Raw genomic sequence first — 26703 nt, 5'->3', positions numbered from 1 at the left:
GCCCTTCTCCTAGGGACGCAATGACCGCATCCCGCTCCTCCCAGCCCTTTAGACCTCGCAATGGCCGCATCCTGCCCGAAACTGCCTGCTAGCAGGGGGTCCCGTGGCTCCATCCTGCCCTTCCATGCCCCCTTTGCTCTGCCCTAGCGATGTTCAGGTCTCATCCTGCCCCTCCATCCTCCTTTTCCTTTGCTCCTGGGGCTACATCCTGCCCCTCCACCCTCTACTGCAGCTCCCTCCAGCCCCTAAGCCACTCCCAGTCTCCCACAGCTGCCAGCAGTGGGGTGAACTGACCCCCCCCCCCCCCCAGCAGGTCTCCCCCCCTCCCTTAATCCTGCAGCTTTAATAACACTGCCACAAAACTTGCTTAAGGGTCTGGTCCCTGTACATGCATGTCCCCCCCACCCAGGGAGACAGGACCCCCAGCATGGGGAGGTCCCCAGATGCCTGGGTCGCCTCTGTGCCTCCCCCAGACACCCCCCCCCCGCCCCTCCAAGCAGGCAGTGGCCATGTAAAAGACTCCATATATTTCACATGTACAAAAAGTCACTGGGGAGGGTCCGGGGGGGGGTCTGGGGTGGGGGGCACCATCCTGCTGCCCCCCCTCCCCACCCCGGCCTGGCTTTGGTCCCTTTTTTTGGCAATTAGTGTTCACATCAGTGGTCAAAGTGACGAGCGTGCGGGGGGGGGGGGCTCTGGGGCGGTGACCTCCACTGGGATGAGGGGACCCCGATGGGGAGGGGGCACCCCGTGGGTCAGCCACCGGCACTGGGCCCCTACCGCAGCCGGGGACAGGATTTGGCCTCTGCCACAGGCAGGCTGGGGGGGTGGTCCGGGCAGTGAGCCCCCCCCAGGTGCAGGGGACAGGGACACTGCCTGCGAGCCTGGGCGAGGACGGTGGCACGAGGACATTCCCCCCCTTGCACAGTGTCGGGGGGAGGACAGAGCCCTCCCCTGGCACCTACAGGGCAGAGCAGGGTGAGGAGGGGAAACTGAGGCAGCCCAGTTGCTGCAGCTCCCCACTCCCCCCCCTCCACCACCCAGGGTCCTTACCCTCGCTCGGCTACAGGCGGATCCACCTGCGGGCTGTGGGACGGAAGGGACAGTATTAGGGGACACCTGGCCTGGGGGATGGTCCCAGGTGACCCCCTCCAGGGCCGAGGCAGCTCGGAGGCAGCCCTCCACGCACTGGGCTGGGACCCAGTATCGCACTGGGACCCTGCTCTGGGATCCAGTTTTGCACTGGGACCCCATGCTGGGATTCAGTATTGCACTGGGAACCCACGCCGCAGCAAAGACCCCATGCTGGAAACCCAGTCTTGCACCAGGACCCTTACTGGGACCCAGCCTTGGAACGGGATCCTGTGCTGGGACTCAGCCTGCAGTAGGATCTGTGCTGGGATCCAGTATTGCACTGGGACCCTGCACTGCATCAAAGACCCCACGCTGGGAACCCAGCCTTGCACCAGGATCTTTTGCCAAGATCTTGTGCCAGAACCCCAACGTTGCACCGGAATCCTGTGCCCAGATCCAGCCTTGCACCAGGATCCTGTGCCAGGATCCTGTGCCCGGATCCAGCCTTACACCGGGATCCTGTGCCGGGATCCTGTACTGGCACCCAGCCCTTGCACTGGGATCCTGTGCCGGGACCCAGCCTTACACTGGGATCCTGTGCCGGGATCGAGCCTTGCACCAAATTCCCACACCAGGACCCTGCTCCGCTCCAAGGGGCTGGGGCAGGGGGGGTGCCAGGCACCCCGGAGTGATGGCATGCGGGGAGAGGGCATGCAGGAGGGGGCATGCGGGGCCAGGGGGGATCCAGGGGTCTTGGGGGGAGGTCCCGGGGGGACCGGGCATGCAGGTGGTACCTGGGGGCTAACAGCTGGACTCGTCGTGGTGGGACGGGTCGCAGAAGAAGCGCGAGCCCCGCTTGGCGGTGCGGGCCGTGAACGGGACGCTCTTCAGCGCTGCAGGGGGGGGGGCACGGGCAGGGGGGAAGCGGACAGGGAGACGTCAGCCCCCGCACGCAGGCGAGACCCAGGTGTCCGGGTCGGGGGGAGCGGCGGGGGCCGTACCGGTGATGATGTCCTCGATGGTGCCATCCTTGCCCTCGTAGACGGGGCGATGGTCCTTGGCCTGGCGCCGCCGCAGCTCCGCAATCAGCTCCTGCTGCTGCCACTTGTTCCGCTGCGAGGGAGACGCAGGGGTCCCGGGTTGGGGACACGGGTGCCTCCTCCGTGTCCCCCCACCCAGGCGCCCATCCAACGCTCACCTTCTCCTGCTTCTTAGCCTCCTGCGCCAGCAGCTTCTCCCGCATCACCTCCTCCTGCTTCTTCCGCGTCTCGTTCTCCTGCTCCGCATCCTGCCAGGGCGAGGGGGTGGCGGTGGGAGCCAGCCCCCACCCCAGCACCAGTGTCACCGACCCCCCCCCATGTGTCCCCTCCCGGCCCCACCTCACCTTGTAGGAGCGGATGAACCGGACAAAAACCGGGAAGAAGACGGACGGGGGAGTCGTCTTGGGGCTCTCGCCGAAATACCGCACCACCGTGTTGTAGGCGTCCTGGGTAGGGGGACGGGATGGTCACCGACGGGCTGCACGTCCCGCAGCTCCTGGTGGCCTCCTGGCACGAGGGGCGTGCAAAGACAGACGTGCACGAGGGGCGTGCAAAGCAGAGCAGGCGTGCATGAGGAGTGCGTAAAGCAAGGCATGCACGAGGGCTGCGCAAAGCAAGATGTGCACGAGGGCCGTGCAAAGCAAGGCACGCACGAGGAGCGTGCAAAGCAAGGCAGGTGTGCACGAGGAGCGTGCAAAGCAAGGCATGCAAGAGAGCTATGCAAAGCAAGGCACGCAAGAGAGCTATGCAAACCAAGGCGCGCATGACATGGCGTGTGCAAGGGCCGTGCAAGGCACAGCCGCTCCGCAGCCCTCACCTCGGCCGTCCGCGCGTCCTTCTGCAGCCGCTCCAGCTTGCCCTCGCTGGCGGCCAGGAAGGAACGCAGGACGCTGTTCTCGTGCAGCCCGCACTCCCGTCGCAGCAACTCCATCCCCCGGCCCAGCTCCTTCACGTCCAACAGCACGTTCTCCAGGGACACTGCGGGGCCACAGGGACGGGTCAGGGGACCCACAGCCCCGGGGGATGGCGAGCTGGGGGCATGGGGACGGGGGGGGCACCTGCAGCCGCCTTCTCCACGAAGTGCAGCTCCTGCCAGAAGGTTGCCAGCTCGGGGTACTTCTCCCGCACCGTCAGCGCGATGAAATGCAGCAGCGTCATCTTCCTGTCCGTTGACTTGGTGTCCAGGAGCTGCAGGACGATTTGGGGGTAGGTCATGGCTGTGGCATGGGACCTTGGGGAGCCCACGCGGTCCCAGGGAGTCTGGGGTTGCCCACCAGGTCCAGGCTCTGCAGTTTGAAGCCGTAGACAGCGCCGCGTTTGCTGCTGTTCATGTAGTTGCCCAGCGCCAAGATAATCTGCAGGGGAAAAGCACCAGGGATGGTGGGGTCAGGGAGGAGCGAGACCCCCCATGGGACCCCCACCTGCCCAGCTACGGGCGAGGATGGAGGGCAGGACTCCAACCCAGCTTGTCCCCACGTCCTCTGGCCTCCCCACGCTCACCTCCAACATGTGCTTCAGCTTCTGCGAGGACTTGACGGAGGCCGAGGCCGCAATGATGGCATTGAGCTGCTGCAGGGGGACAGAACGGGGCGGGGGGGGCTCAGCTGGGGTGCAGGGTCCAGGCACCCCCAGTGGGTGCAATCCCCCTGCCTCCCCGACTCTGTACCGGCGTCAGCATCTGGAGGTTTTCGGTGAAGTTGCCGAGGAAAGCCATGATGGCCATGCGCTGGGGCAGCCGCTCCACCTTGCTGAACTGCAGCATGAAGCGGTCCTCGTCCGCCAGCTCCTCCAGCGGCTTGCGCTCCCGCTCGTACTGCCGCAGCGCCTTCACCTCCGCCTCCGTCGGCAGGAACCGCATCAGGCACTCCACGAAGTCCACCGGCAGCGTCGCCAGGTCGAACCTGCCCCGCGCCCGCACCGTCGGGGATCGGCTCCCCGCTGCACCCCAACCAGCTCCTTGCACCATGCCTCGGCACCCCTGCACCCCAAACAGCCCCCACCCTGCACCCTGCATGGACCCACTGCACCCCAGCCAGACCCCCTGCATCCTGCCTGAGCACCATTGCACCCCAACAAGACCCTCGCACCCCAACCAGACCCCCTGCACGCTAGCAAGCCCCCTTGAAGCCTATCTAGCCCCTCTGCACCCCAGCCAGCCCCCCTGCACCCTGCCTGGTCCCATTACAGCCCAAACAGCCCCCCCAGCACCCTGCTTGGCCTCCCTGCACCCTGCGTGGACCCATTGCACCCCAGCCAGACCCCCTGCATCCTGCCTGAGCACTATTGCACCCCAACAAGACCCTCACACCCCAACCAGATCCCCTGCACCATAGCAAGCCCCCTTGAAGCCTACCTAGCCCCTCTGCACCCCAACCAGCCCCTCTGCACCCTGCCTGGTCCCATTACAGCCCAAACAGCCCCCCCGGCACCCTGCTTGGCCCCCTTGCACCCTGCCTGAGCCCCACTGCACCCCAGCCAGCCCCCCTGCACCCTGCCTGAGCCCCATTGCACCCCAACCAGACCCCCTGCACCCTAGCAAGCCCCCTTGAAGCTTACCTAGCCCCTCTGCACCTCAACCAGCCCCCCTGCACCCTGCCTGGTCCCATTACAGCCCAAACAGCCCCCCCAGCACCCTGCCTGGCCCCACTGCACCCCAACCAGCCCCAACTCATCCCGCCTGACCCTCTGCACCCCAACCAGCCCCCCTGCACCTTGCCTAGCTCCCCTGCACCCCAGCCAGCCCCCCTGCCACCCCCACTAGCCCCCCTTGAACCCTGCCAGGGTCCCCTGCACCCCAGCGAGCCCACCAGCCCCCCCAATACCCCTCCGCTGCACCCCAGCGCGGGGGCACGTACGTGTGGATGGCCCTGCAGATCTCCTCGGTGCCGCGGCCCGCCTTGCGCAGGGTGATGGCCAGGTTCTTGGCCCGGTTGGCTTCCAGCAGCGTCACCTTGCTGGCCGCCTTCTGCGACGCCTTGTTCTTGGCGCAGACGAGGTCGAGGGCCGGACCCTGCGCTTTGGTCTTGAAGAGCTCCTCGAAGCGCTCCAGGTCGAGATCCTGGTGGGACAAGGATGAGGGGCGGGGGGGGGCTCAGAGGTGGGAGCAGCGGCGGTGGCACCCACCCAGCCGCTCGGGGACGAGGGTGCTGGGCTCACCTCCAGCACTCGCTCGTCGTCCAGCTCGCTGAACACCGTCCCACTGATCTGGTTGGGCTTCAGCGCCGTCCAGTTGAAGACGGGCAGCCGGAACTTGGTCTTGATGGGTTTCTTGATCCGGATGGCTGCCAGCGGAGCAGGAGCCGGCTTAGCCCCCACCGGGGCAGGGGGACATATCCTGTGCCCACCCTGAGCCACCCGAGCCCGGCGCATTGGTCCCCAGGCTGTCACCATCCCCTGTGCCACCCCATCCCTGCGCCACGGTCCCTGCACCCGTCCCTCGGTGACTGCAACCCTGACACCCCGCTGCCTGCAAGCCTTCCCCTTCTCTGTCCCCACCGTCCCCGCACCGTCCCCATCCCCACGGTCCCCGCACCCTCCCCACCTACCCGAGAGCCCGACGGTCAGAGCGATGGAGGGTGAAGCCCCGGGCAGCGGCGGGGCTGGGGGGCACTTGCCTGCGAAGGAAGGTGAGGGTGAGACCGTGCCCCAGCAGGGATGGCCCAATTTTGGGGACCCCCCCAGCCTCGGGAGTGGTCCGGCACAAGGCACACCCCATTTTTGGAGCCCCCCCCCCCCCCATGTCCTGGGGATGCCCAGCTCCGGGATGCTGCAGTTTTGGGGATGCCCCAGAGACTCCCCCATCCTCACCTGGCAGCGGGGGTGCGGGGGGTGGCAGGGGGGGTGGCGGGGGTGGTGGGGGGGGTGCAGCCTCCACGGGGGGCAGGACGGGGAGCCGCAGGGCCTCCTCCAGGGGTTCGGGCTCGGGCTGGGGAAGGGGCTCGATGCCCGGTATGGGGGGCGGCTCAGAGCCGTAGCGCCGCCGGAAAGCCTCGTCCTTCTCCTTAATCATCCGCCGCAGCGTGTGGACCTGGTGGCTCGTGTGCTCGTAGGTCTCCTGGGGACGGCAAGCGTCAGGCTGGGGGGACGGGGGACGGGACCCTGCCCCGCTCCCCACAGCCCCCCCCCCATGTACCTTGACCATCTCCAGCTCCTTCTCCCGCTGCAGCAGCTGCTTCTCCAGCTCTGCCACCCGCATCATGTTCTCGTTCTCCAGGTCCAGCAGCTTCTCCGTTAGCTGGGGAGGGGGGATATGTGGCTGTGACACTGGCTTGGGGACCACCCACCCCCCCGGTATCACTGTTGATCTCCCCAGGGGCAAAGCCAGACCCTGGGAGGGGATGCCCCAGGACATGACGAGGAGCATCCCCGCGTCCCCCCGCATTCACATACATGGGACAGATGCTCCTCTAGCTCTTCCACCTTCTCCAGGGCCACGTTCTTGGTCTCAGCGTCCTCCAGCAGCCCCCCCACGTCAAAGACATTGTCCAGGTATGCCTGGATCTGCACCTGCAGCTTCTCGCTCTCTGTGTGCCTCGACTTCTGCAGGCGTCGGGGCAGCGTCAGGGATGGGGGGGGCTCCTTGGGGCAGCCCCCCTGGCCCCCCGACCCCCTGTACCTGCAGGAACTCCTCCAGCCCCAGCTTGGTGAACTCGTACTGGAGATGGACGCGAAAGTTCATGTCCTCCACCGAGTGCACCACAATGTTGATGAACTGCATGCAGGCGACCTGCGGGCAGGGCTGGCGTCACCAGGAGCCCCCCCAGCACCCCCTTTTGTCCCAGAGACCCTCACCCAGGACCGGGTGTCCCACCATGAAGTCGATGCTGCTGTCCTCGTTGCGGAAGTAGTCCATCAGCCGCTCGAAGCGGTGCTTCTCCTTGCAGACCTGAGCGGGCAGCAGACATGGGGTTAACCTGGCTTTGCCCCTCCACTGGCCACTGGTCCCCCATCCCCTGGGCTCCAGTCTCCTAATCCCAGCCTGGTACCCCCAGATCCCCCATTCCAGCCTGACTTCATCTTGCCTGATCCCTCCGCGTTCCAGAATCCCCATCCCAGCCTGGTCCTGGTGTCCCCCATTGCTCCATTCCCTGGGTCCTGGTCCTCAATCCCAGCCTGAGCGTGGTGCCCCCAGTGGCCCCCATCCCAACCTGCTCCTGCAGCCCCCGCTCCCCCCGTACCTCCTTGAAGTTGTCGAAGGCAGCGAGGATGATCTCGTGGCCGCCCCTCACCAGGCAAACGGCCGCCAGCAGCTCCAGCACCAGCGCCTTTGTCCTAGGGCAGAGCAGCACCGTCACCATCAAACCTGGCCGGCACCGGGACCACCCCCACCAGACCCCCCCGCTCTTACCTTGGGTTCTTGTTATTGAGGCTCAGGGCGATCTCGTTGACGGCATGAGGATGGGACATGACCAGGTTGAAGCCGTACTGTGGGGACGGAGCGGGGACGGCGTTAGCAGTGCCGGCGCGGCGGCAGCGGCAGCATCGGTGTCCCCCCCATCGCCGGGCGGTGGTACCTGGTAGTTCATGATGGCCCGAAGACACATGATGCAGAGATGGACGTCATCCTTCTGGCTCACCAGGCGTGAGTTCTTCAGCGCCCTGCGGCTCGGCAGCGTGCCATAGCTGGGGGGGGGACACACACAGGGCACCCATGAGCGGGACCCTCGCACCGCCGGTGCTGCACCGCCAGCGCTCGCCCGGGCGGGGGAACCGGCCCCGTGGGGACCATGATGGGGACAGCATGGGGACAGCATAGGGACAGCAGGGTTTTTGGAGGGGCAGAGGCAGAGAGAAGCGGCTGGAGGGCGAGAGGGACAGAGGCTGGCGGAGACTCGGAGCAAAGCCGCCGCGAGCACCGGGCCGGCCCCGGGCAGCCGGTACTTACCCGGCGGGCGAGCGGCGAGGTGGGCGCAGAGGACAGAGAGAGAGAGCGCAGCCAGAGAGGGGGGGGCCCGGCCCTGGAAGCAGAGATGGGGCGCGTTACCCCGGGGCGCGGGGGCAGAGCCAGAGCGGGGGGCGAGCGGAGGCAGCGCGGCCGCGGCAGGCAGAGGTACGGGCAGGCGGCGTGGGCAGGACGATACGGCAGCGCCGAGCTGCTACGGGTGGGCAGGGCACGGCACGCGCGGCCGGCAGGATGGGACGCGGCGCGCAAGGCGGCGCAGGATGCGGCACGCGTGGCACGAGGCACAGCGTGGCGCTCGGGGCGCACCACGGGGCAGCCGGCGCAGAGGACGTGGCACGTACCGTGCACACGATGGTGTACGGCACAGGGCAGGATGGTGCACGGCCCAGTATGCACCACGGGCAGGGCGGTGCGTGGCACAGGGCAGGATGGCGCACGGCGCAGCACGCACCACGGGCAGGATGGCGCATAGCACGGCGTGCACCACAAGGCGGTGAGCACACGGCATCCACCGCAGGCAGGATGGTGCGTGGCATATCACACACCGGGGGCAGGATTGCGCGTGGCACGGGGCACGACGGCACGGCACACGCCGTGGCAGGATGGTGCTTGGCATAGCGCACGCCGCGGGCAGGACGGTTCACGGCCCACGGCAAGATGGTACGTGGCATATCACACACCGCGGGCAGGATTGCGCGTGGCACGGGGCACGACGGCACGGCACACACCGTGGGCGAGACGGCGCACGGCACGGCACGCACCACGGGCGGGACGGTGCCCGGCACAGCACGCAGCAAGCGGCGGCACCGTGGCCGGCCAGAACCGGCAGAGCGGGGCAGCTGCCGGGCGCATCGGCGGGACGTACCCCTGCAGCCGGCCGGCGCGGCGGGTACGTACCGTAGGGCGGTCTGGCGGGCAGAGCGGGCGAGGCTGCTGGCGAAAGGGGCGGGCAAGGCGCTGGGATGCTGCAGATCCTCGATGGACCTGCTCCAGGCGCGCAGCTTTTCCAGCGCGCCGTCCTCGCCGCCTTCCAGGCCCTCAAAATCCAACCTGGGTGGGAGACGCGCGCTGGGTAGGGGGGTGGGGGGTGGGAGCGGGAGAGCACACGGCTTCGGCGCGGAGCGGCGCAGCCACCGCGGCAAAGCGTTGAAGCGGGTGGCGGCTGAACAGCGGCGGGGCAGGGAGAGGCGCGAGGGTGGCCCTGGGACCCCCCCCACCCCACCCCATCCCCGTATCCCTCGGGATCCCACGGCAGGCGGGTCCCACGGTGCCGGCTGGGCTGCCCCGGTGCCGATAAGGAGCCGAGCGGTATCGGCCGCCTGCAGCAGGGAGCTGCCACAGGGCACCGGGACCCTCCACATCCCAGTACCCCAGGGGACCCCCCCCCCTCTCTTCCCCTGCACCCTACTCACATGACGGCACACTGGGCGAAGGACAGGTAGTTCACCAGCACATCCAGCCCCTTGTTCTCATCGTTGAGGAACTCGCGCACCCACCTACAGCACCAGGCACCCATCAGGGCCCAGAGGAGCTGGTGACCCCCCCCCTGCCAGCATGATCCCCCCCACCATAGGGACCCCCGGCCCAGTACAGGGATGGGGACGGGACAGCGGGGGCATCCCGGGGCTCCGGTGGCGGTTGCAGCCCCTCTGCTATCGCCGGTACCAGCGCCGGCACGGCTTTATCTACCGGCTGCAGGGTGGGGAGGGCTCGGCCCCCGGCGCAAGGCGGGAAGCTGAGCTGGGTGCTGGGGCTGTACCCCCATCCCCAACCCTGGGCACCCCGGGGTGGGGGGGATTCGGGGTGCCCCTGCCCCCCTGGGTGGGTATTAGGGTGCACGTGTGAGGCGCTGAGATGTGCCGGGGTCACGGTGGGGGGGGTGTGGGGGGGTGTGTAAGGCGAGGGGGGGGCGGTTTGCACCCGAGGGGGTGCACACGGCGTGGGTGTGCACGTGTGTGGGGAGCGTGCACAAGGTGCGTGTGCATGGGGGGGGGTTCACAGGGGGGAGGGCAGCGTGCACGGGATGTCCATGTGCATGGGGGGGGTGGTCTGGGGGGGGGGGTTGCATGCATAGGGAGAAGGACTGTGTGCACGGAGCGGGGGGGGGGCTGTGCACGAGGCAGTACGTGTGTGCACGGGACCGGGGGGGGGGGGGGAAACGAGCGTGCACACACAACGAGGGCTCACGGCCTTGGGGGTCCCACGCGTGCCCCTGCCTGCAGCCCTGCCCGTGGCCGGGGGCGGTGAGTCAGGCAGTAGCGGGAGCCGGGATGGGGGGGCCGCGGCCGCCCCTTTCCTGCCGGCGCCAGCCCCTCGCCCCAGCCCGTTTCCTGTCTCTGGCTTGCTGCTATTTTTGGGCCGCGGGCGGGGAAGAACCGAACGGCGGGGCCGGTGGCGGGGCCGGTGGTGGGGCATAGCCCAGCACGTGCACGAGCCGCCCCGAGCATGCGGGCACGACCGCGCCGCCGGGCACCCGCCGGTGACATCGCCGTCCCTCTCCGGTCAGCCCACGCGGCTCCGGTACGTTCCCTCTCCCACGTGGCGGAGGGGGACGGAAGGGTCAGGATGCCGCCGGCTCGGGGATGGTGCCGAATCCTCCGGTGCTGGGAGGAGTCGGGCAGGATCTGGCCGCGCTGCTGCTTCGGCGCAGGGCGTCATCGCTGGCCCATCCGCCCGCGGCATCCACCCCCGGGACCTGCCCGCCGGCGGCCCTGGCCCACGGCACAGCCGGGGCAGGAACCGGCCCAGTTCCTGCAGCGCCTCCGACTTCCCCTGCAGCTGCAGCAGGGCTGGTCCTGGGACCCTGTGCCCCCCCCCCGGAACCCTGTGCCCCCCCCCACCCCGGTACCCCACGCTCACCCGATGTGGTTCGTCCTCAGGCTGATCTCCAGCTCGCGCAGGACCTTGGTCGACTCCTGCACCCTCCTCCTGAACTTCTGGGGGCAAAGCAAGGCTGAGCCATGCCCCCCCCCAACCTCCCCAGACCCCCTGGATACCCCCCCAAGCCCTTCCCAAGCCCCTCACCTTCCGCGTGACACCCGGCTCCAGGAAGCTGCGCAATTTCTGGATGTAGGCGTGGGGGGGGCTCTTCACCTGGAACCGCTCCTGGGGGGGGGACGGGGAGGGGGGATGTTGGTGGCACCGGCACGGCAGCACAGCTCCCCCCCCCCCTCCAGGACCCCTCATGGCCCCCCCAGTCCCCCACCTGGTCGCAGATGAGGTCCCACTTCTTCTCGTTGTCGTACTGGCGCAGGAGCCGGGCTTTGTCCGGGGGCAGGTTCATGGAACTCTGGGGGCAAAGCAGGGGGCGTCACCCCAGGGGACACAGGGACGCTGACCCCCCCCGAGGGCACCCAAACCTATGGCACAGCCAGGGTCCCCCTCCAAGAGCACCCAGACCTGTAGCACAGCCAGGGTCCCCCCCAAGGGCACCCGGCTCCATGGCATGGCCAGGGTCCCTGGCACTGGGAAGCACTGGTGGGCACGGAGCCACGCGCGTGGCACGGGGATGGCAGTACCACCGGGGCCACGTGCCAGCCGCCGGCAGCACCAAATCTCCCCAGCGCCGACACGTCCTTCCTGTCTGCGCCCGCTTCCTCGCCGGCAAACCGCAGCCTCCGTTCTCTGACCGCGGCACGACGCCCAGCAGCGATGCCCGGCTCGCCGGGGCGCCGGGCATCTTCGTGGCAGAACCCGGGGATCGCTGGTGAAGGATACGGTCCGGAGCACCCGTATCATGGGACACCACAGTGGAAACTGGGGATGCCAGATGATGGTGGGCTTGGGGATGCCCCAGCGGGTGATGCCACCCTGGTGGGCGATGCCATCCTGGTGAGGCAGCTCCCGGGCAGTGCCATTAGCAGGAGCCAGTCATCACCGCAGCCGGGAGGTGCTGGCACTCCACCCGTCCCGTGGCAACTAAAATTATCCCTCCCCTGGTCATCCTGGCCCCGCGGAGCCGCAGGAAACCGGGGCAGAGCCTGGGTGAGGCCGTGCACCTCTGGGAGGGGGGGGGGACACGACAGTGCCACGGGAGCGGGAATGTCACCGCCAGGATGGGGTCCCCCCAAAATTGCCCTGGGGACGGGGACCGTACCTCCCTCCCCATGGGGCCATGCTTATTTGTACACAAAATCACACGGCCCCCCCCGGGGAACACCCCGGGGACAGAGGCGGGTGGGGGACAACACACGGAGGCCCCGGACAGGGGCGGGGGGCACCGGGGGGGCTTTGAAGAGCGGCCGCCTTCGCCGGCGTTCCCGCCGCTCGGCTTCCTGCCTTTGTGGCGGGAGCGGGGCCGCTCCCGGCTGGGCACTTCCTCCACCACCACCCCCACCCCCCCCCATCGGGGACCCCCCCTCCAGCTGCCCTGGGACTGAGCCCCCCTCCACCAAGGACCAGGGGCTACCCAGGCTGGAGCCCAGCCCAAGGTTGGGGGACACCCAGGGACGGATCCTGCCCGTCCGGGGGCCGCCGGCGCTGCAGCCCCATCACATGATGAAATATTTTCCTCCCCGGCGGTAGCTGGGCCAACGGCTGGGGCGGGGGAGAATTTTGGGGGTGGCGGCACTGGGGGCGAACCCCCAGTGCCGCCACCCCCAAAATTCCCCCCATCCCGGCGTCGTCATTGCCCGGCAGGATGTGTCCCCCCCCGCCACCGGCCCCACGGGGACTGGCTGCCGCATCCGCCCCGCGTGGGATGCAGGGACGGGCAACGGCCCCGCGGGTGGGTGCCCCTCGCCGCTGGTGGGACGGTCCCACGCTGGGGGTGCCGGTGCTCCCCGGTACCCCCCGGTTCCAGCTCCCAGAGCCCCGCGGGACCACGCTCGGCATTTCCTGCCCGGACGCGGCTTCCGCTGGCTACAGCCACCACCGGGACGGCGGTGCCAGGTGTCGGGGGCTGTGTACCCTGGGTGTCACCCAGCCGTGGTGGCCCTGCCAGGGTGTGTGTGTCCCCCCCCCCAAAAAAGCCAAGCCCGTACCGGCACCACGGATGGGCCACCCCACTGCCGACGGGCCACAGGGCCAGCCCGCTGCGCCACGAGCCATGTGCCAGTGGGACGCGGTGGCCCCCATGGCACGGGTGGTCCCGATGCCACCTGGGTCACGGCGTGGGGACGGGGTCACCGTCGAGCCACAGCCAGTTGCCAGGGTGGCACCGCAGCCTTGGCCGGTGACCGCTGCGGGAAGGCCACCGCCCCGGCCGTGACAGCAGACCGGGGACCACGCAGGGGACCCACACCCACGGGGACACCGCACCCACGGGGACCCCCAGCCCTGGGGACCCAGCACCCACGGGGCACCCCAGCACCCAGCCCCGTGTGCCGCCTCGATGGGACTTTCCCGGGTGAAAAAGTCCCGGGGCCAAAGGGGCCCCCCCCCCCGCCGGTAGCACCGGGAGTGGCGTCACCCCTCCCGGGGCTGTCCCGGACCGGACTTCCCCCGCGGCCACCCCCGGCCCCGCGGCCACTGCCCATCCCCGGCGGGCACCGGCGCTCCCTGCCCGCCCCCGGATCCTCCGGGCGCCGGTGCCGTCCCCGGTGGTGCCCGCCTGTCCGCTGGCCCCGCAGCCGGACGCCGGGAGGGGAGCGCGGTGGCGGGGCGCGTCCGGCCCGGGGAGGGGTCCCGGATAGGGGCGAACCAAGGAGGGCACAGCGGGACGGGAGGGAGCAGGGACGGAGAACGGGGGAAGCGCACCGGGAACCGGAGGGGAGCAGCGAGAAGCGGGCGGGGGCGCAACGGACGACCGGGGCCGAGACGGGGGTCGGTCTCTCACCAGCACCAAAGCGAAACGCTCCTCCAGCTCGCAAGGCTCCGGCATCGGCATCTTGCCCGGGGCGAGCAAACCGGGTCCCCCCGGGCCCGACGCTGACGCCGCTCCCGGGCCCCGGGGCAGCGCCTCCCCGTCCGCGCTCTCCACGTTCCCCATCCCCGGCCCAGGCACCGGGGGGCGGCGGGGGAGGCTCAGCCCGTCGCGTCCGGCCGCCGCCGCCGCCTCCCGGGCCCGTCCCGCCCCGCCCCGCCCCGCCCCGCCCCGCCTCGCCCCGCCCCGCCCCGGCCGTGCCCCGCCCCGGCCGTGCCGCCCGCTGCTCCGCGGCGGAACCGCCAGGGGGCGCCCAAGGGCGGAGGGGCGACGGTACCACCGGGGGGGCGCCCAAGGGCAGGGAGATCTCGATTGGCCCGAGCCCTGCCATGGCGACCAATGAGCGTCGCGCTTCTGTGCGGGGGAGGGAAGAGCCTGGCCAACGGTGGCGTTCGGGCGCGGCCGGCCGCCAATGAGCGGCGGCGGCGCCCGCCCCGGGTGGTGGCGGCGGGCCAATAAAGCGAAGCGGAGGGCGGGCCTCGGTCGCGCGTCGGCCAATGGGGGTCGGGGGGCGTGGCGGAGTGGGGACCGTTCGAGGCCTGGCACGGACGGCGGAGCGCCGCGCAGGTGAGGGCTGAGGGGACCGCGGCGGCGGCTGGGGCGGGGGGGGGGCCCGGCCGGACCTCGGGGGTCCCCGCCGCCCCCCGGGGCCCTTACGGTGGCTGCGGACCCCGGGCAGCCCCCACCCCCCCACCGTCCCATCAGGCCTCACCCCCGGGGGGGCCCGGCCCGGTCTGGGCAGCTTCTGCCCGCCCCCCCCCCCCTCCCCGCCCCGGCTCTTCCACAGGCCTCACTGCCGGGGGCGGGGGTGCACGCGGGTCCGGTCCCCCGTGGGGTCCTTGTCTAGTTCTAGTGGGGGAGGGGGGGAATTCAGGGAAGCACCCGCAGGGGAAGCGGGAGGTTGCCAGCAGGCCCCAGGGCAGCGCCAGGGCTGGGTGCGGGCGCCCGTGGGTAAAGGTCGCCTGACAGCCACGGGCCCGGTTACCCATTGACGGCAGAGCCCGGCAGCCACCCACGGGCCACCGACCGGGGACGTCACCAGCAAAACCGAAAGGCTTCTGGCCCCCGTTTCACTTCCTTGTGCCAGGTGAAGGACTGCTCTCCCAGCTCCCGGGCCCCGGTGCGGGAGGCCTGGGTTGTTCTGCCGTCCCGGGAGCTGGGAGCGAGCTGCCGTCTCCGCAGGGAGGACAGGCCCTGCCTGACGAAACTCGTTGTCACAGCTGCCTGCCACCCCGGGAGGAGGCTGTCACACACCTCCGTGGCCACAACACCCCAGGCAGAGACAGCTTCCCCATTGCGTTGTGCAACCCCCGTTGAGGCCATGGGGCAGCAACCTCTGCTTCTGCCTCATCATGAGCTGTGAGGCCGAGCCAGGAGGTCCCCATCAGCATGGTGGCACCAGCCCAGTGACATCTGAGCTCTTGCTATCCCAGTGCTGGGATGAAACCAGTGCAGCCCTGGACAAGGAGAGCAGGCACAAGGGTCTCTGCTGGTGTGGCAGGAGGGGACCCCAAGCTCTTCCCTCCACTGGCGTGGCCGGTTGACAGCCCCACAGCCTGTGCCCCCTTGGGTCCTGCCTGCCCCAGCCTGTTCATTCCCCTCCGCCCCTTTGGGGACAGGCAGCTTGTGCCACTTGCTGGGCTGGTTGGACTCCCGCAGGTGCCAGGGTAAATGGTACCAGCCGAACCGGCCGGACCAGAAAGTGGTGGAGGGGCCAAAGCAGGAAGGGGTGAGGAGAAGGAGGAGGCCCTGCAGGGAGCCTCGTACTGACAGAGCTTCCTCTGGGGATGTCATTACGGGCGCTAATAGTAGCCTGGCACAAAGACGCTTTCCAGCTGCCGGCAGCACTCCCGTGGGTTCGGGGCCTCCCCGGGGACAGCCCTGGTCTCGCAACAGCCCGCAACGCTTGCACCAGCTGAGCAAGGAGGGCTCCAGCACCTGGCCGGCGCAGAGCGCAGCAGATCCCGAGCAGCTCGCAGCTCCTGCCGCTCGCTCCGCACGGGACAGGCAGGTCCTCGGCTCCCGCTGAGCTCCTTTGCCGTGTGGCAGGAGCTTTGGGAGCACAGGAGGGCTCCAGCATCCCCCTGACCCACCTCCCCTCTTGCAGCTTGCACCCCTGCAAAGCGGCCGGTGGGCCCACTCCCAAGCCGGCACCATGAACGTCTTCGACCGAAACATCAACTTTGACGCCCTCTTCAAGTTCTCCCACATGTGAGTAATGCCTCAGGCAGGCTGGGCTGAAGCGGGGGGGCTCACAGCGGGCTGTGCCGGCCTCATTGCTGCCCCCTCGCCCGCAGCTCGGCCTCCACCCAGGAGCACCTGAAGAGGGTCTATGCCAGCTTCGCCCTCTGCATGTTCGTGGCGGCTGCAGGGGCCTACATCAACGTGGTGACCCACCTCTTCCAGGTGAGGGGCCTTTAGGGTGTCGCGGGTGGCCCCCGTGCTTGCACCCCCCCACCCGCACCGCCCCGGCAAGGCGATGCCGGGCCCCCACTTGCCTCTCGCCCCACAGTTCAGCCTCCTGACCGGCTTGGGTGCCCTGGGGCTGATGATCTGGCTGACAGCCACCCCGCACAGCCGGGAGACGGAGCAGAAGAGGCTGGGAATGCTGGCCGGCTTCGCCTTCCTGACGGGTAGGTGGGCACCAGGGACCCTCCCAAGTCCTGGGGAGGGGAGACGAGGGCCCTGACCAGCTCCAAAATGGCTCCGGTGACACCCTGCTCTGTCCTTTTAGGCATCAACCTGGGGCCCCTCCTGCAGATGTGCATCTCCATCAACCCCAGGTAGGAGCGTGACCCCCCCCCCCAGCTGCCCCCTGCCACCCCCCAGGCCCCGTTCACCCTCTCTCCTCTCTCCTAGCATCATCCCCACCGCCTTCCTGGGCACCGCCACCATCTTCGCCTGCTTCTCGCTGAGTGCCCTGTATGCCCGGCGCCGCAGCTTCCTCTACCTGGGAGGTGAGAGGGGCCGGAGGGGGGACACCCACGGGAGCTGGGGGCTCCCCGCACTGGGTGGGGGGCACCCCACGGGTGGGCCAGGGCCAGGCCTCACTCCCTGCCCTCTCCTCACAGGTTTCCTGCTCTCTGGCCTCACCCTGATGCTTCTTTCCTCCGTGGTTAATGCCTTCGTGGGATCCACTTGGCTCTTCACAGTGAGTCCCCTCCCGTCTGCCAGGACCCCACAGAGGACGGACAGACGGACGGACATCAGCCCGCACCAGTGATGCCAACACGGGACTGTCCATCATCTAACACCCCCTCTCCCTCCCGCAGGCCAATCTCTACCTGGGGCTGATGGTCATGTGTGGCTTCGTGCTCTTCGACACACAGCTCATCATTGAGAAGGCGGAGAGCGGGGACAAGGATTACATCTGGTGGGTGCTGGGGACGGAGGGGGGGTCAGGGAACGGGACAGGATGGGCCCCCCTGAACGCATTCCTCCCTCCCTGCAGGCACTGCGTCGATCTCTTCCTCGATTTCGTCGACATCTTCCGGGAGCTCCTGATGATCCTGGGCATGACTGAGGTGGGTGATGGTCCCCGGGGTGTGGCTTGGGGGGCAGGTGGGACAGGAGCCACAGACCTGGCAGTGACCGGCCACCTCTCCTCTTGCAGAAGAAGAAGAAGGAGAAGAAGTGAAGCAGCTCCAGGTCGAGGTGGAGCTGTCCCCGTCCGGTCCCTGTCCCCACCCTGACCTGTCCCTTCTCTGATTCATTAAAGGGGTTGCGCTTTGCTGCCGATGAAAAGCAGCGCAGAAGCTTTCGCACCTTGTGGGTTTTTCTCTTGTTTAGCTTTTCTTTGATTAGAAACTGGCCAATTTGCGGATCCTGCTGGAGTTCGGCTCCCCCCTCCAACCCCTCCCCAGCCCAGCTTCCCCCCCCCCAGAGCCCACATCCCTCGGCGTTATCGCCGACACGTGAGCTTTCTGTAGAGGTTTCTCCCCGGCCCCATGGGCAACACATCCCCACCGTGCCCTTGTACTGACAGCTGGGGCATTATCCCCCCACCCGGGCAGCTGTGGGCCCCCCCTATGCCAGCCCGGTGTGGGGTGGCAGGACCCTCTGAAGCCAAACTCAATGGAGGAGCCTCTCCTTTAGCACCAGTGCCAAGAAATACAACGGAAAAGAAAACGATCCGCTGGGCGAGCCGTCCGGTGGGGCCGCGGGGACGACGTATTTTGATTCCGAGCTCTCCCAATCCCGCCGTCGCCTCTCTTTGTACACCGGGACGATTCAATAAAACGCTCAAGACTTGAACCTCTCAGCCCCCTCCCTCCCTCCCTCCCGCGGGCAGGATGTGGCCAATGCAGAGACGACAGCGGCTCCAAAATAACATATATAAATAAACCGGGGGAGGGCGGCTTTATTGAATTAAAAACCCGGCAGTGGGGGCTGTACACTGCGATAGCACCATCGGAGAGAGCCGGGCATGGGGGGGGAAACAGGACAGTGGGGACCCCCCACACCCTAGACAGCACCCCAGACTGGGAACGGGGGGCAAGGGGGGGCGGAAGACGTGCGAGTGCGGCCAGTGGAGGGGGGGTCTCAACCCTGGCTGCCGCAGGAGGAGAGGCTGTCATACAGCGAGTCACTGAGCGACTCGGAGTGCTCCAGCCCGGGGGGGCCGTGCCCCCCATCCCGTGACTGGGCCTCCGTGCTGCCCTCGTCCCCCACGTCCGAGGCACTGGGCGTCCGGCTGCTGCTGGCGCTCAGGGCTGGGGGCAGCGGCGGGGGGGCCTCCGGGGACGCCCCTCGACACCCTGCTGGGCTGCAGACGGGGGCCTGGGGAGGGACAGCATGGTGAGGGGTGCTCCCTGTGCTCCCCCCCCCCCACTCCCTGCCAGTGCTAATTACACCCCAGGGCTGGTGAGGTGGTCCCACAGCCCACCTCCTCTGTGGCCCCCCCCTTACCAGTGCGGGACGGTGCAGCCCCTCCAGCCCCCCAGGGGGGCAGAGGAAGGGGTCGGCGGTGCCGCAGGCTTTGGCGTTGGGGAAGGTCCAGTTCTTGCTCTGCTGGACGCGCCGCGGCTTCCCGGCATCGTCACCAGCATCTGCAGGGAAAACGGCAAGGGGGGGGGGGGGGTGTCAGTGCTGACCTACAGGGTCCCCCCCGGCAACCCCCCCACCTCCCTGCCGGGGTGCCAAGCCCCCGTTGCACCCTTGCGTGAGCATGGGTGCACACCCGGCACCATCGGTGGGGGTCTTGCACACCCCCAGCACGTAGCGCGGTGGGACACTGACCTTGGGGACCGGCGCGGTGGCCTTGCGGGCCGGGGGGGGCTGGGGGGCGGCACGCCGGGGCGCTCCGGTGTTTGCCGGCCACCAGCAGCTCCTCCGCGCTGGGCACTTCCCGCTCCAGCGTCCGGGCCTTGCGCGGCACTTTGGTGATGGCGGGCGGCCGCGCCGGCACAGCGCTGGGCAGCGGCTCGGGGCGGCCTCGTGGTTTGGGGGTGCTCTTGGCGGGGACCCCCCCGTAGTCAGGGGGCGGGAAGGTCCCAATCCCGCTGTCCAGTGTCCGCGTCAGTGACCCGCAGGCTGCTGGCGCAAGGGGCGGCATCAGTGCTGGGGCGGGGGGGGGGTCCACCCCGGTGCCCCCCGTCCCTGCCATGTGTGTCCCCCCCCCCAGCACCCCCTTACTGGCAAAGTGCTGCGACGTCCCCGACTCGGACAAACTCTCATCCGACGGCAATTCATCCCGGAGTCCCACGTCTGGCACCTGGGGGAGGGGGGATGCAGAGGGTGAGCATCTGCGGGGGGTCCCCCCCAAAAGAGGGGGTACGCAGCTGCCGGTCGTGATGGGGGGGGGGGGGGGGGGTTTGTCTTTACCTTGTCAGGGGGCTCTTGCAGATGTCCCACGATGCCATTGCGGGGCAGGCGGCAGAGCCGGGGGTCTTTGGTGTCGGGGGGGACCCGGCGGAGGTCGCAGAGCTCCCGCTTGCGCTCCAGGCGGCTCTCGTAGGGCACGTCCTTCCCGTCCACCCTGGGGGACAACGCCGCATCAGGGCAGTCATGGGGGGGGGGGGGATGCACCCACCACCCTCATTCCCCCACCCATCCCCAAGGGTCCCTGGACCACCACTGACCTGTCGAGCAGCTGCTGCATGAAGGTTTCGGCCGTCACCTCCTGGTACATCACCGGGAGATGGCCGGGACCTCGGGGGGGCCCGCGCGGTCGCCCCTTCTCCAGCGCCAGCCCCTGCAAGAAGGCGTGCTCCTCCCGCAGCGCCTTGCGCAGATCCTCCGCCTTCTCCATCAGCTTCGAGATGTTGAGGCTTTCGGCTTCCAGCTTGCGGGCGGCCAACTTGACCTCCCGGCGGAGGGGAGCCGGCGTCCCGGCCCACTCCCGGCCGCGGCTGCCATCGCCGCGACGGCTCAGAGCCGGCAACTTGCTACGGCGCAACCCAAACCAGCTGGCCAAACCGCCGGCAGCCTTCCCCTTGGCTTCTCCCGCCGGTGCCCGCTCCTGCCCCTGCAGCCGCAGCACGTTCTCCTCGATGCCCTTCATCACCTTCTCCTCGATGGCCGAGTGCCCGGCGGCACCCGGCGGCGGCCCCGTGCCGGGGGGCTCGGGGGCCGGTGGCGTTTTGTGGGGGACCCCTGCCGCCTTGGCTCCCGCCGGCTCCTCGCCCCGTGGCGTCCCGGTTTTGCCGGCGCCTGCCTTGGTGGGCAGCTTGGTGGGGCTGCCGTGGGGGCTGCGGGCAGCTTTGGCGGGGGGGGCCGGGGGGGCCCGCGGTGGGGTCCTGCCACCGGCGGGTCGCCCCTTGCCCCCCGCCTTGCCGGGCTCGCCCATGGAGCCAGAGGAGTAGCACCGGGCCAGGGGCTCCCCGCCATGCGCCGGCTCGGGGTGCTTCAGGCTGCCCCCCAAACTCCCCCGGGGAGGGGGTCGCGGCTCAGCCCCATGGCCCCGCTCAGGCCGCCCTGGGCCAGGGGGCTCGCGGCCCTCAGCCCCCCGCAGCTTGCCCAGGGCGGCCAAACGCTCCTTGAAGGGCAAGTAGCCCGGCTCCGGGGGCTTCTTGCCGGGGCGGCGGGAGGGGGCCGAGCCCCCCGTGCCACGGCGGGTGCTGGGGGGGGAGGCAGCCACCCGTTCCCCGCTGGCGGGGGGTCCTGGTGGCCCAGGGGGCTGCTCAGCTGCCTCATAGGCACGGGGTGGGGGGAAAGCGGGGGGCTCGGGGGAGCCGGGCTCTGGGGGGGCGTCGGGGGAGGCACGGCGGCTGAATGCCGGTGAGGCTTCGGGGTTGCCGCCGCGGCAGGGGATCTTGGAGGCGCGGGCGAGCTGGGGGCTGAGGCGCAGAGCCCCGGGGGGGGCAGGAAGCTTGAGCACCTTGGGGGGGGAGGGCAGAGGGTTGGGACCCCCCCCAGGCGAGAGCAGGGCGAAGCCCCCCTCGGGGCTCTCCTCGCCTGGGGCGTAGAGCCCCAGGAAAGCGGGGTGCTCACCGCACCGCTGCCGGGGGGGTCCCCCGGGGGCTTCGCCGTTGCGCCGGCAGCAGCCCCCCTCGCCCCGCAGCAGCCGCTCGGCCAAGGCGCTGAGCAGGGCCCCCCGCGGCGGTGCAGCCTCCTCGGGCGAGGAGCAGGGGCTGCCCTCAGCCCCCCGCCATCCCCCGGCAGCCCTCGGCCCCCGCAGCGGGCAGGGGGGCCAGCCCGGGGCGGCGCAGGGCTCCGGGGAGCCGGGGGAGGCCAGGGGGGGCCCCAGCAGCGGGTCCGTCTCCTCCAGCTTGCGCAGCACCTCCAGGATTTGGGCTTTCTTCTTGAAGAAGGGGGAGAGGGCATCCAGGGGGGCAGCGCCGGGGCTGAGCCCGGGGCTACCCGACGGCACCGACGGGGTCACCTGCGGGGTCCGTGCACCGTCACCCCACAGGCACCCGGTGCTGATCCCCACAGCACCGTGGTGGGGCTGGGAGAAGGGGACGCGCTGGGGACACCACGGGCGGAGTGGGAGAGGGATGCAATGGGATTTGGGATGGGGATGTAACGGGGTTGGGGTCGGGGACGCTGGGGGCAAAGGGATTTGGAGCTGGGGGCATCACAGGCAGAGGAGCTCAGAAAGGGGGATGCCATGGACCCGGAGAGGTGGACACCACAGGCTCAGGGAGAGGGACACCGTGGGCAGACAGGCTTGGAAAGGGCAATATCACGGGCTCAGGGATGGGGACACCACGGACCCAGGGAGGGGGATAGAGGAGAGGACACCAGGGGCCTGGAAAGCGGGGTACCACGGGCTTGGGGACACCAAAGGGTTGGAAAAGGCAATAGCATGAGCTTGGGGAGGGGGAATGCCACAGCCTGGAGAGGGGGGCAGTGGGGTTTGGAGATGCTGGTACTCACCTCTGGCAGGGGGATGCAGCGGCTGGGGGGCAGCGGGGGGGGCGGCTGCTCTGCAATGCCTGGCTGGGGGCTGGCTGGGGCATCCAGGGGCACCGGCACCGGGTGCAGCGGCAGCTGGAGAGGAGGAAGACGCCAGGTTAAGCTTTTGAGGGGGCTCTGCCCTGCGACCCCCACCCCAGCACCGACGCAGCCGCACCTGGGGCAAGGATCCAGCCGAGAGCTGCAGCTTCTGCTGGAAGAGGTCGCTCAGCGCCTGGTTCTGGCGCTCCAGGTCGAAGACCCGTTTCTTCAGCTTGATGCACTCCTCGCGCAGGTCCTGGCCGGGGCAGGAGGGGGGGCATCAGCCAGGACCTCCCCAGCCCCCCACTGCCCCCCACAGCCCCCCTGACACCCACCTTCTGGTTGAGCAGCGCCTGCACCACGTGGTTGGCGACCTGCGGAGCAGAGGGGGGGCCTGGGTGGGGTGCGAGGGCACACGCAGCCCCGTACCCCGGCACACGCGTGTGCACACGTGTCCCATGTGCTCCCCCCGCCCAGTACCTCGTCCAGGCAGCGCTCGTACGTCTCCCGCTGGTTCTCGTTGGCCTGGGCCAGGGCCGAGTTCTCCGCCTGGGGACAGAGCGGGGACGGCTCAGGGGACATGGTGGGGTGCCCAGGGCACCAAGGGGACCCCTCCTCTGCCCGGTGGGACCCAGGGCCGCACATGGAGAGACAGGGCTGCCCCAGGAGCTGTGGCACACAAGGGCCACGGACGGCAGGAAAGTGCTGCCGCCCCCCCCACCGTGGTATCTGGGCTGCCGGCTCCGTGGCACGGGCCACGGCTACCTCAAAGCACCAACTGCACAGCGGCAGTGGCCACGGCCGCACGGTGGCGGTGGCCACGGTTGCCCCGTGGCACCAACCACAGCTGCCCGAAGGCGATGGCCACGGATGCCCTGGTGGCCCTAGTGTCTGGTGGCCACTGGCTGCCCAGCGGCACCAGCCACAGCTGCCCGGTGGTCCCGGCTCTTGGTTGCCCCATCTCCCAGCCCCCACCGTACCTCCAGTTCCCGCAGCCGCTGCAGCAGCTCATGGCTGGTGTCCGTCTCGCCAAGCACCGTGGGGCTCCCGTCTCCTGGCACCTCGGCCACGCTCTCCGACATCGCTGGCTGCGGGGGGACAGGCGTCAAGCCGGGGTCCCCGCTGACCCCTAGCCGATGTCCCCCTGGCACTGCCAGGCCCTAGGCAGCCCGGACCCCCCTTACCTCGCTCGGGATGTCCCCAGCCCCGTCCCTCTGTAGCGTCACCTGCAAGGGAGAACGGGGCTGAGGAGGGGAACCCCGAACCCACTGGCACGGGCACCCAGAGCCGCAGGGACCCCTCCTGCAGCCCACCCACCCTTGCCCCTTCCCGGGGCGCGCACGGACCCTGCGACCCGTGCCGGTCCCAGACCACCGGAATACACAGCACCCCCGGGACCGGGACTGGGACCACCCCCGGGGCACCAGGATGTACAGCACCCCCGGGAGCTGGCACCGGCCCCGGGGCACGAGAATACGCAGCACCCGGTACACAGGACCCCCGGGGGTGCAGAACGGGCCCCCTCCGGTGCCGCACAGGGCGTCGTCCCCCGGTACCGGTGCCTCCCCGCACCGCTCACCCCCTGCACACCGGAACAGGGGCCGACCCCGAGCACCGGGCCCGGACCCGGACCCCCCCCCCCCCCTTCTCCGTCCTCCGCCGCGATCCCGCCCCCGCCGCTCACTCACTCCCGGGATTCCCGGCGGCGGCGCTGCCGCCTCCCGTCCCCGTTCAACGCGGTCCCGGGGCCGGTTCCGGCGGCGACGGTGGCTTCATCCCGGCCCGGCCCGGCCGCGCTATTGTTGGGAGGCGGCGGCGGCCCGGCTCCGCCTTCCCGCCGCGGCCGGGGAGGAGCCGGGGCCGCCGCCGCCCCCGGTGCGCGGCTCCGCCAGCGCCAGCCCCGGGTAGGGAGTACCGGAGAGCCGGCACGGCGAGGGGGGGGGGGGGAAAACCGGGGCACCGGGATACCGGGCATCCCGGGAGAGGGAGCACCGGGCAGCCCCATGTGGCACCGGGCAGCCCCCGGGGGTACAGGGGACCCCACGGAGAGGGACCCCCTTGGGGCACCCAGCAACCTTTGGAGAGGGACCCCCCCCCCGCCAGAAGCCTGGGCACCCTCTGGGGAGACCACCGGGGGTTCCAGGCACGGAGCCGTGCCGTGGCCCCAGGCCGTGGCCATCACCCTGCACCCCACGAGCTGGGCAAGGGTTGGGGTTCACGTGGGGCCAACGCGGTCCCGGCTCAACCGGACCCCCACGGTGACAATGCCCGGCACCCCGGCAGGAGGGTTTGGCAGCACGGAGCGGGGGGGGGACCAGAGGGGATAACGGGAGGGTCTGGGGGTGACGGAGGCAGCGAGGCCAGGAGGGAGGCCGCTGGAAGCAGGCGAGGTCGGGGGTGCGTGCAGCGGTCAACGACAGCCCTGTCCCCCACCGGGGACCCTGCACCGCTGCACCGTGGGTGGGAGCGCTGGGGGCCACCGGACGGCCCCGGAGCAAACTCTGCCACCATCTCCCACCCAATGCAATGAGAGCGGCAAAAATAACCGGAGCGCCAGTATTTACAGCCCTGTTTGGGCACAGAGAGGGGCTGTGGGATGCTCCTCACGTCCCCACCAAAGCCCCCAGCCAGCCGTCCCCAACCCGACGGGCTGCGTGACCTTGGCCACGCACCCCGAGACCCCGCCGGCCCTGCGCACAGCACCACCGTGCACCCTTGCCGGCACATGCGGCCGGACCTCCCCGTGTTGTCCCTGTCCCCCCCCGCAGCCCACGGGGCCGGCAGCAAACCCAAGCAGGTCCCCGGGGTGGCCCGTGGTACCCGTGGGTGCGTGGGCCCCCCTCGTGCTGCCCCCGGCGCAGGAAACGGCCCCGGGGCCGGCGGCTCCGGCTGCGTCACGGGGGGAAGTGAGGCTCTGTCTGGAGGGGAAGAGAAGCCCACAGCTCCCCCCCCCCCAGGTCCTGCCGGCGGGGGACAGCCGGGGGGGCCCCGACAGATGGACGGCGTGGCCATCCCCTCCTCCAGCATGGGGCCCCGCAGGGGCAGCATGAGGGTCCCTGTGGGGAGGGGGACACAGCTCCAGCAGAGCCACGGGCACCCGGAGCCCATGGCCCCCCTCCCTGGTCCTCCCAAGCCACTTGCACCCGCTGCCCCAGGCAGCGTGGGGACACGGCACGTGCCCAAACCACGCGGCCGTGGACGTGCCAGCGCGGCAGGGAACGGTCCCCTGCACCCGGGCCACGGTCCCGCAGCGTGGCCGCGACGGGCTGGCCTTGGCCTGCCCCACGTCAGGGTCCTACCCCCAAGTCTGGGGACATGGGGTGACAGCCCCTGAGTGTCCCCAAGTCTGCTGGGCTGCAGGGGCTGGCTGTTCCTGGGGCAGCCAGGACGCACTGGGGACGGCGGGGACAGCCCAGATGCACCGGGGACAGCAAGGACAGCCTGGGGACAGCTGGGCTACACTGGGGATGTGCTGGAGAAACAGCCTTGGGGTAGCAGGGACACATCGAGGACAGCTGGGACTCACCGGGGACACGTACCAGGGACAGCCAGGATGCAGTGGGGACACTGGGGACATGCCAGGGACAGCCAGGATGCAGTGGGGACACTGGGGACAGTCAGGATGCAGTGGGGAGAGCAAAGACACGCAGGGGACAGCTGGGATGTTCGAGGGACAGTGGGGACCAGGGGGTGGGATGGAGGACGGCGGGGGACACACCAGGGACAGCCAGGATGCACTGGGGACACTGGGGACACACCAGGACACAGTGGGGAGAGAGCCTGGATGTACCAGGGGACGGTGGGGACACACCGGGGACAGCAGGGACGGCCCGGGGACAGGCGGGATGAGCTGGGGGCACATGGGGATGTTCTGGGGACAACAGCCCGGGGACAGCCAGGATGCACCGGGGGGGCACCGGGGCCAGCCGGGATGCACCGGGGACTTACGGGGGGGGGGGACGGCACCGGCCGGGTCGCCCCATGCCGCTTCCCCCGTGCCCCCCGCGGCACGTTCCGCTGCACGGCGGCAGCGGGGACCCCCCCGCTCCGCACCGCACGGCTACCGGTGCCCCCCCCCTCCCCGAGCTGCGGCCCGACTTCCCCGGGGACCCCCACACCGTCGCTCCCCGCCCGCCCTCCCGCCGCAGACACGGCCGGACTCACCGGGGACTACGGCGGGGAGGCGGCGGCGGCGAGGGGCGGCATGGCCATGGCCGGGACCGGGACCGGGGCCGGGGCCGGGGCTGGCCCGGCGGCGGTAGCGGCGGTGATGTCATGGCTCCACCGGGCCGGCTCCGCCCTGCGCCCCCGCCGCCGCCAATCCGCGCCCGGGGGCGGCGGGATCCCGGAGCGGCGGGTGTCCCGGTGCTGCCGCCGCATCCCTTCCCCGGGGCCGGGCTCGGGCTCCCTCCTCACCCCCCAACCCGGTGTCTCCCCCCCGCGAT

General features: G+C 70.1%; 3 protein-coding genes across 10 annotated transcripts; 1 reads left to right on the top strand and 2 right to left on the bottom strand.

Moving 5' to 3' along the window:
* Window positions 1-517: 517 nt before the first annotated feature.
* FMNL3 (formin like 3) lies at window positions 518-14013 on the bottom strand. 6 transcript variants are annotated; one of them, XM_075049469.1, is made up of 28 exons: window positions 13793-14013; window positions 11222-11305; window positions 11041-11121; window positions 10876-10952; window positions 9429-9512; window positions 8914-9066; window positions 7628-7736; window positions 7462-7538; window positions 7292-7385; window positions 6925-6999; window positions 6730-6840; window positions 6504-6653; window positions 6247-6348; window positions 5922-6168; window positions 5660-5728; window positions 5271-5395; window positions 4970-5172; window positions 3781-4015; window positions 3615-3683; window positions 3389-3469; window positions 3173-3302; window positions 2932-3092; window positions 2459-2560; window positions 2273-2362; window positions 2076-2187; window positions 1869-1967; window positions 1054-1086; window positions 518-961 (listed from the first exon to the last, which is right to left on the bottom strand). In XM_075049469.1, the coding sequence occupies exons 1-26, from the start codon at window positions 13943-13945 to the stop codon at window positions 1876-1878; spliced, it is 3066 nt and encodes a 1021-aa protein (XP_074905570.1). In that variant the 5' UTR covers window positions 13946-14013; the 3' UTR covers window positions 518-961; window positions 1054-1086; window positions 1869-1875. The 6 variants fall into 6 exon arrangements, with proteins under 6 accessions (XP_074905570.1, XP_074905572.1, XP_074905571.1 ...); XM_075049471.1 differs by having other exon boundaries at window positions 6504-6650; XM_075049470.1 differs by having other exon boundaries at window positions 10876-10949.
* A 366-nt stretch (window positions 14014-14379) lies between these two features.
* TMBIM6 (transmembrane BAX inhibitor motif containing 6) lies at window positions 14380-18133 on the top strand. Its single transcript, XM_075049468.1, has 10 exons — window positions 14380-14446; window positions 15987-16090; window positions 16177-16285; window positions 16392-16512; window positions 16614-16662; window positions 16739-16836; window positions 16951-17030; window positions 17152-17252; window positions 17331-17403; window positions 17493-18133. The coding sequence occupies exons 2-10, from the start codon at window positions 16035-16037 to the stop codon at window positions 17514-17516; spliced, it is 711 nt and encodes a 236-aa protein (XP_074905569.1). The 5' UTR covers window positions 14380-14446; window positions 15987-16034; the 3' UTR covers window positions 17517-18133.
* A 90-nt stretch (window positions 18134-18223) lies between these two features.
* On the bottom strand, window positions 18224-26533 carry NCKAP5L (NCK associated protein 5 like). 3 transcript variants are annotated; one of them, XM_075049465.1, is made up of 13 exons: window positions 26423-26533; window positions 23443-23484; window positions 23239-23346; window positions 22739-22807; window positions 22594-22632; window positions 22395-22514; window positions 22199-22312; window positions 19960-21701; window positions 19703-19856; window positions 19514-19592; window positions 19118-19414; window positions 18788-18927; window positions 18224-18658 (listed from the first exon to the last, which is right to left on the bottom strand). In XM_075049465.1, exons 3-13 carry the CDS (start codon window positions 23338-23340, stop codon window positions 18422-18424), a joined length of 3093 nt encoding a protein of 1030 aa, XP_074905566.1. In that variant the 5' UTR covers window positions 23341-23346; window positions 23443-23484; window positions 26423-26533; the 3' UTR covers window positions 18224-18421. The 3 variants fall into 3 exon arrangements, with proteins under 3 accessions (XP_074905566.1, XP_074905565.1, XP_074905567.1); XM_075049464.1 differs by lacking the exon at window positions 26423-26533 and adding an exon at window positions 23947-24046; XM_075049466.1 differs by lacking the exon at window positions 26423-26533 and adding an exon at window positions 23947-24046 and having other exon boundaries at window positions 19118-19411.
* Between the last annotated feature and the right edge of the window lie 170 nt (window positions 26534-26703).

Source organism: Buteo buteo, chromosome 17 (genome assembly GCF_964188355.1).
Source record: "Buteo buteo chromosome 17, bButBut1.hap1.1, whole genome shotgun sequence".
In the NCBI taxonomy this organism is placed as follows: domain Eukaryota; kingdom Metazoa; phylum Chordata; class Aves; order Accipitriformes; family Accipitridae; genus Buteo; species Buteo buteo.
The sequence above is the reverse complement of the archived record's forward strand: the minus strand, read 5'-3'. Positions and strand labels throughout refer to the sequence as shown.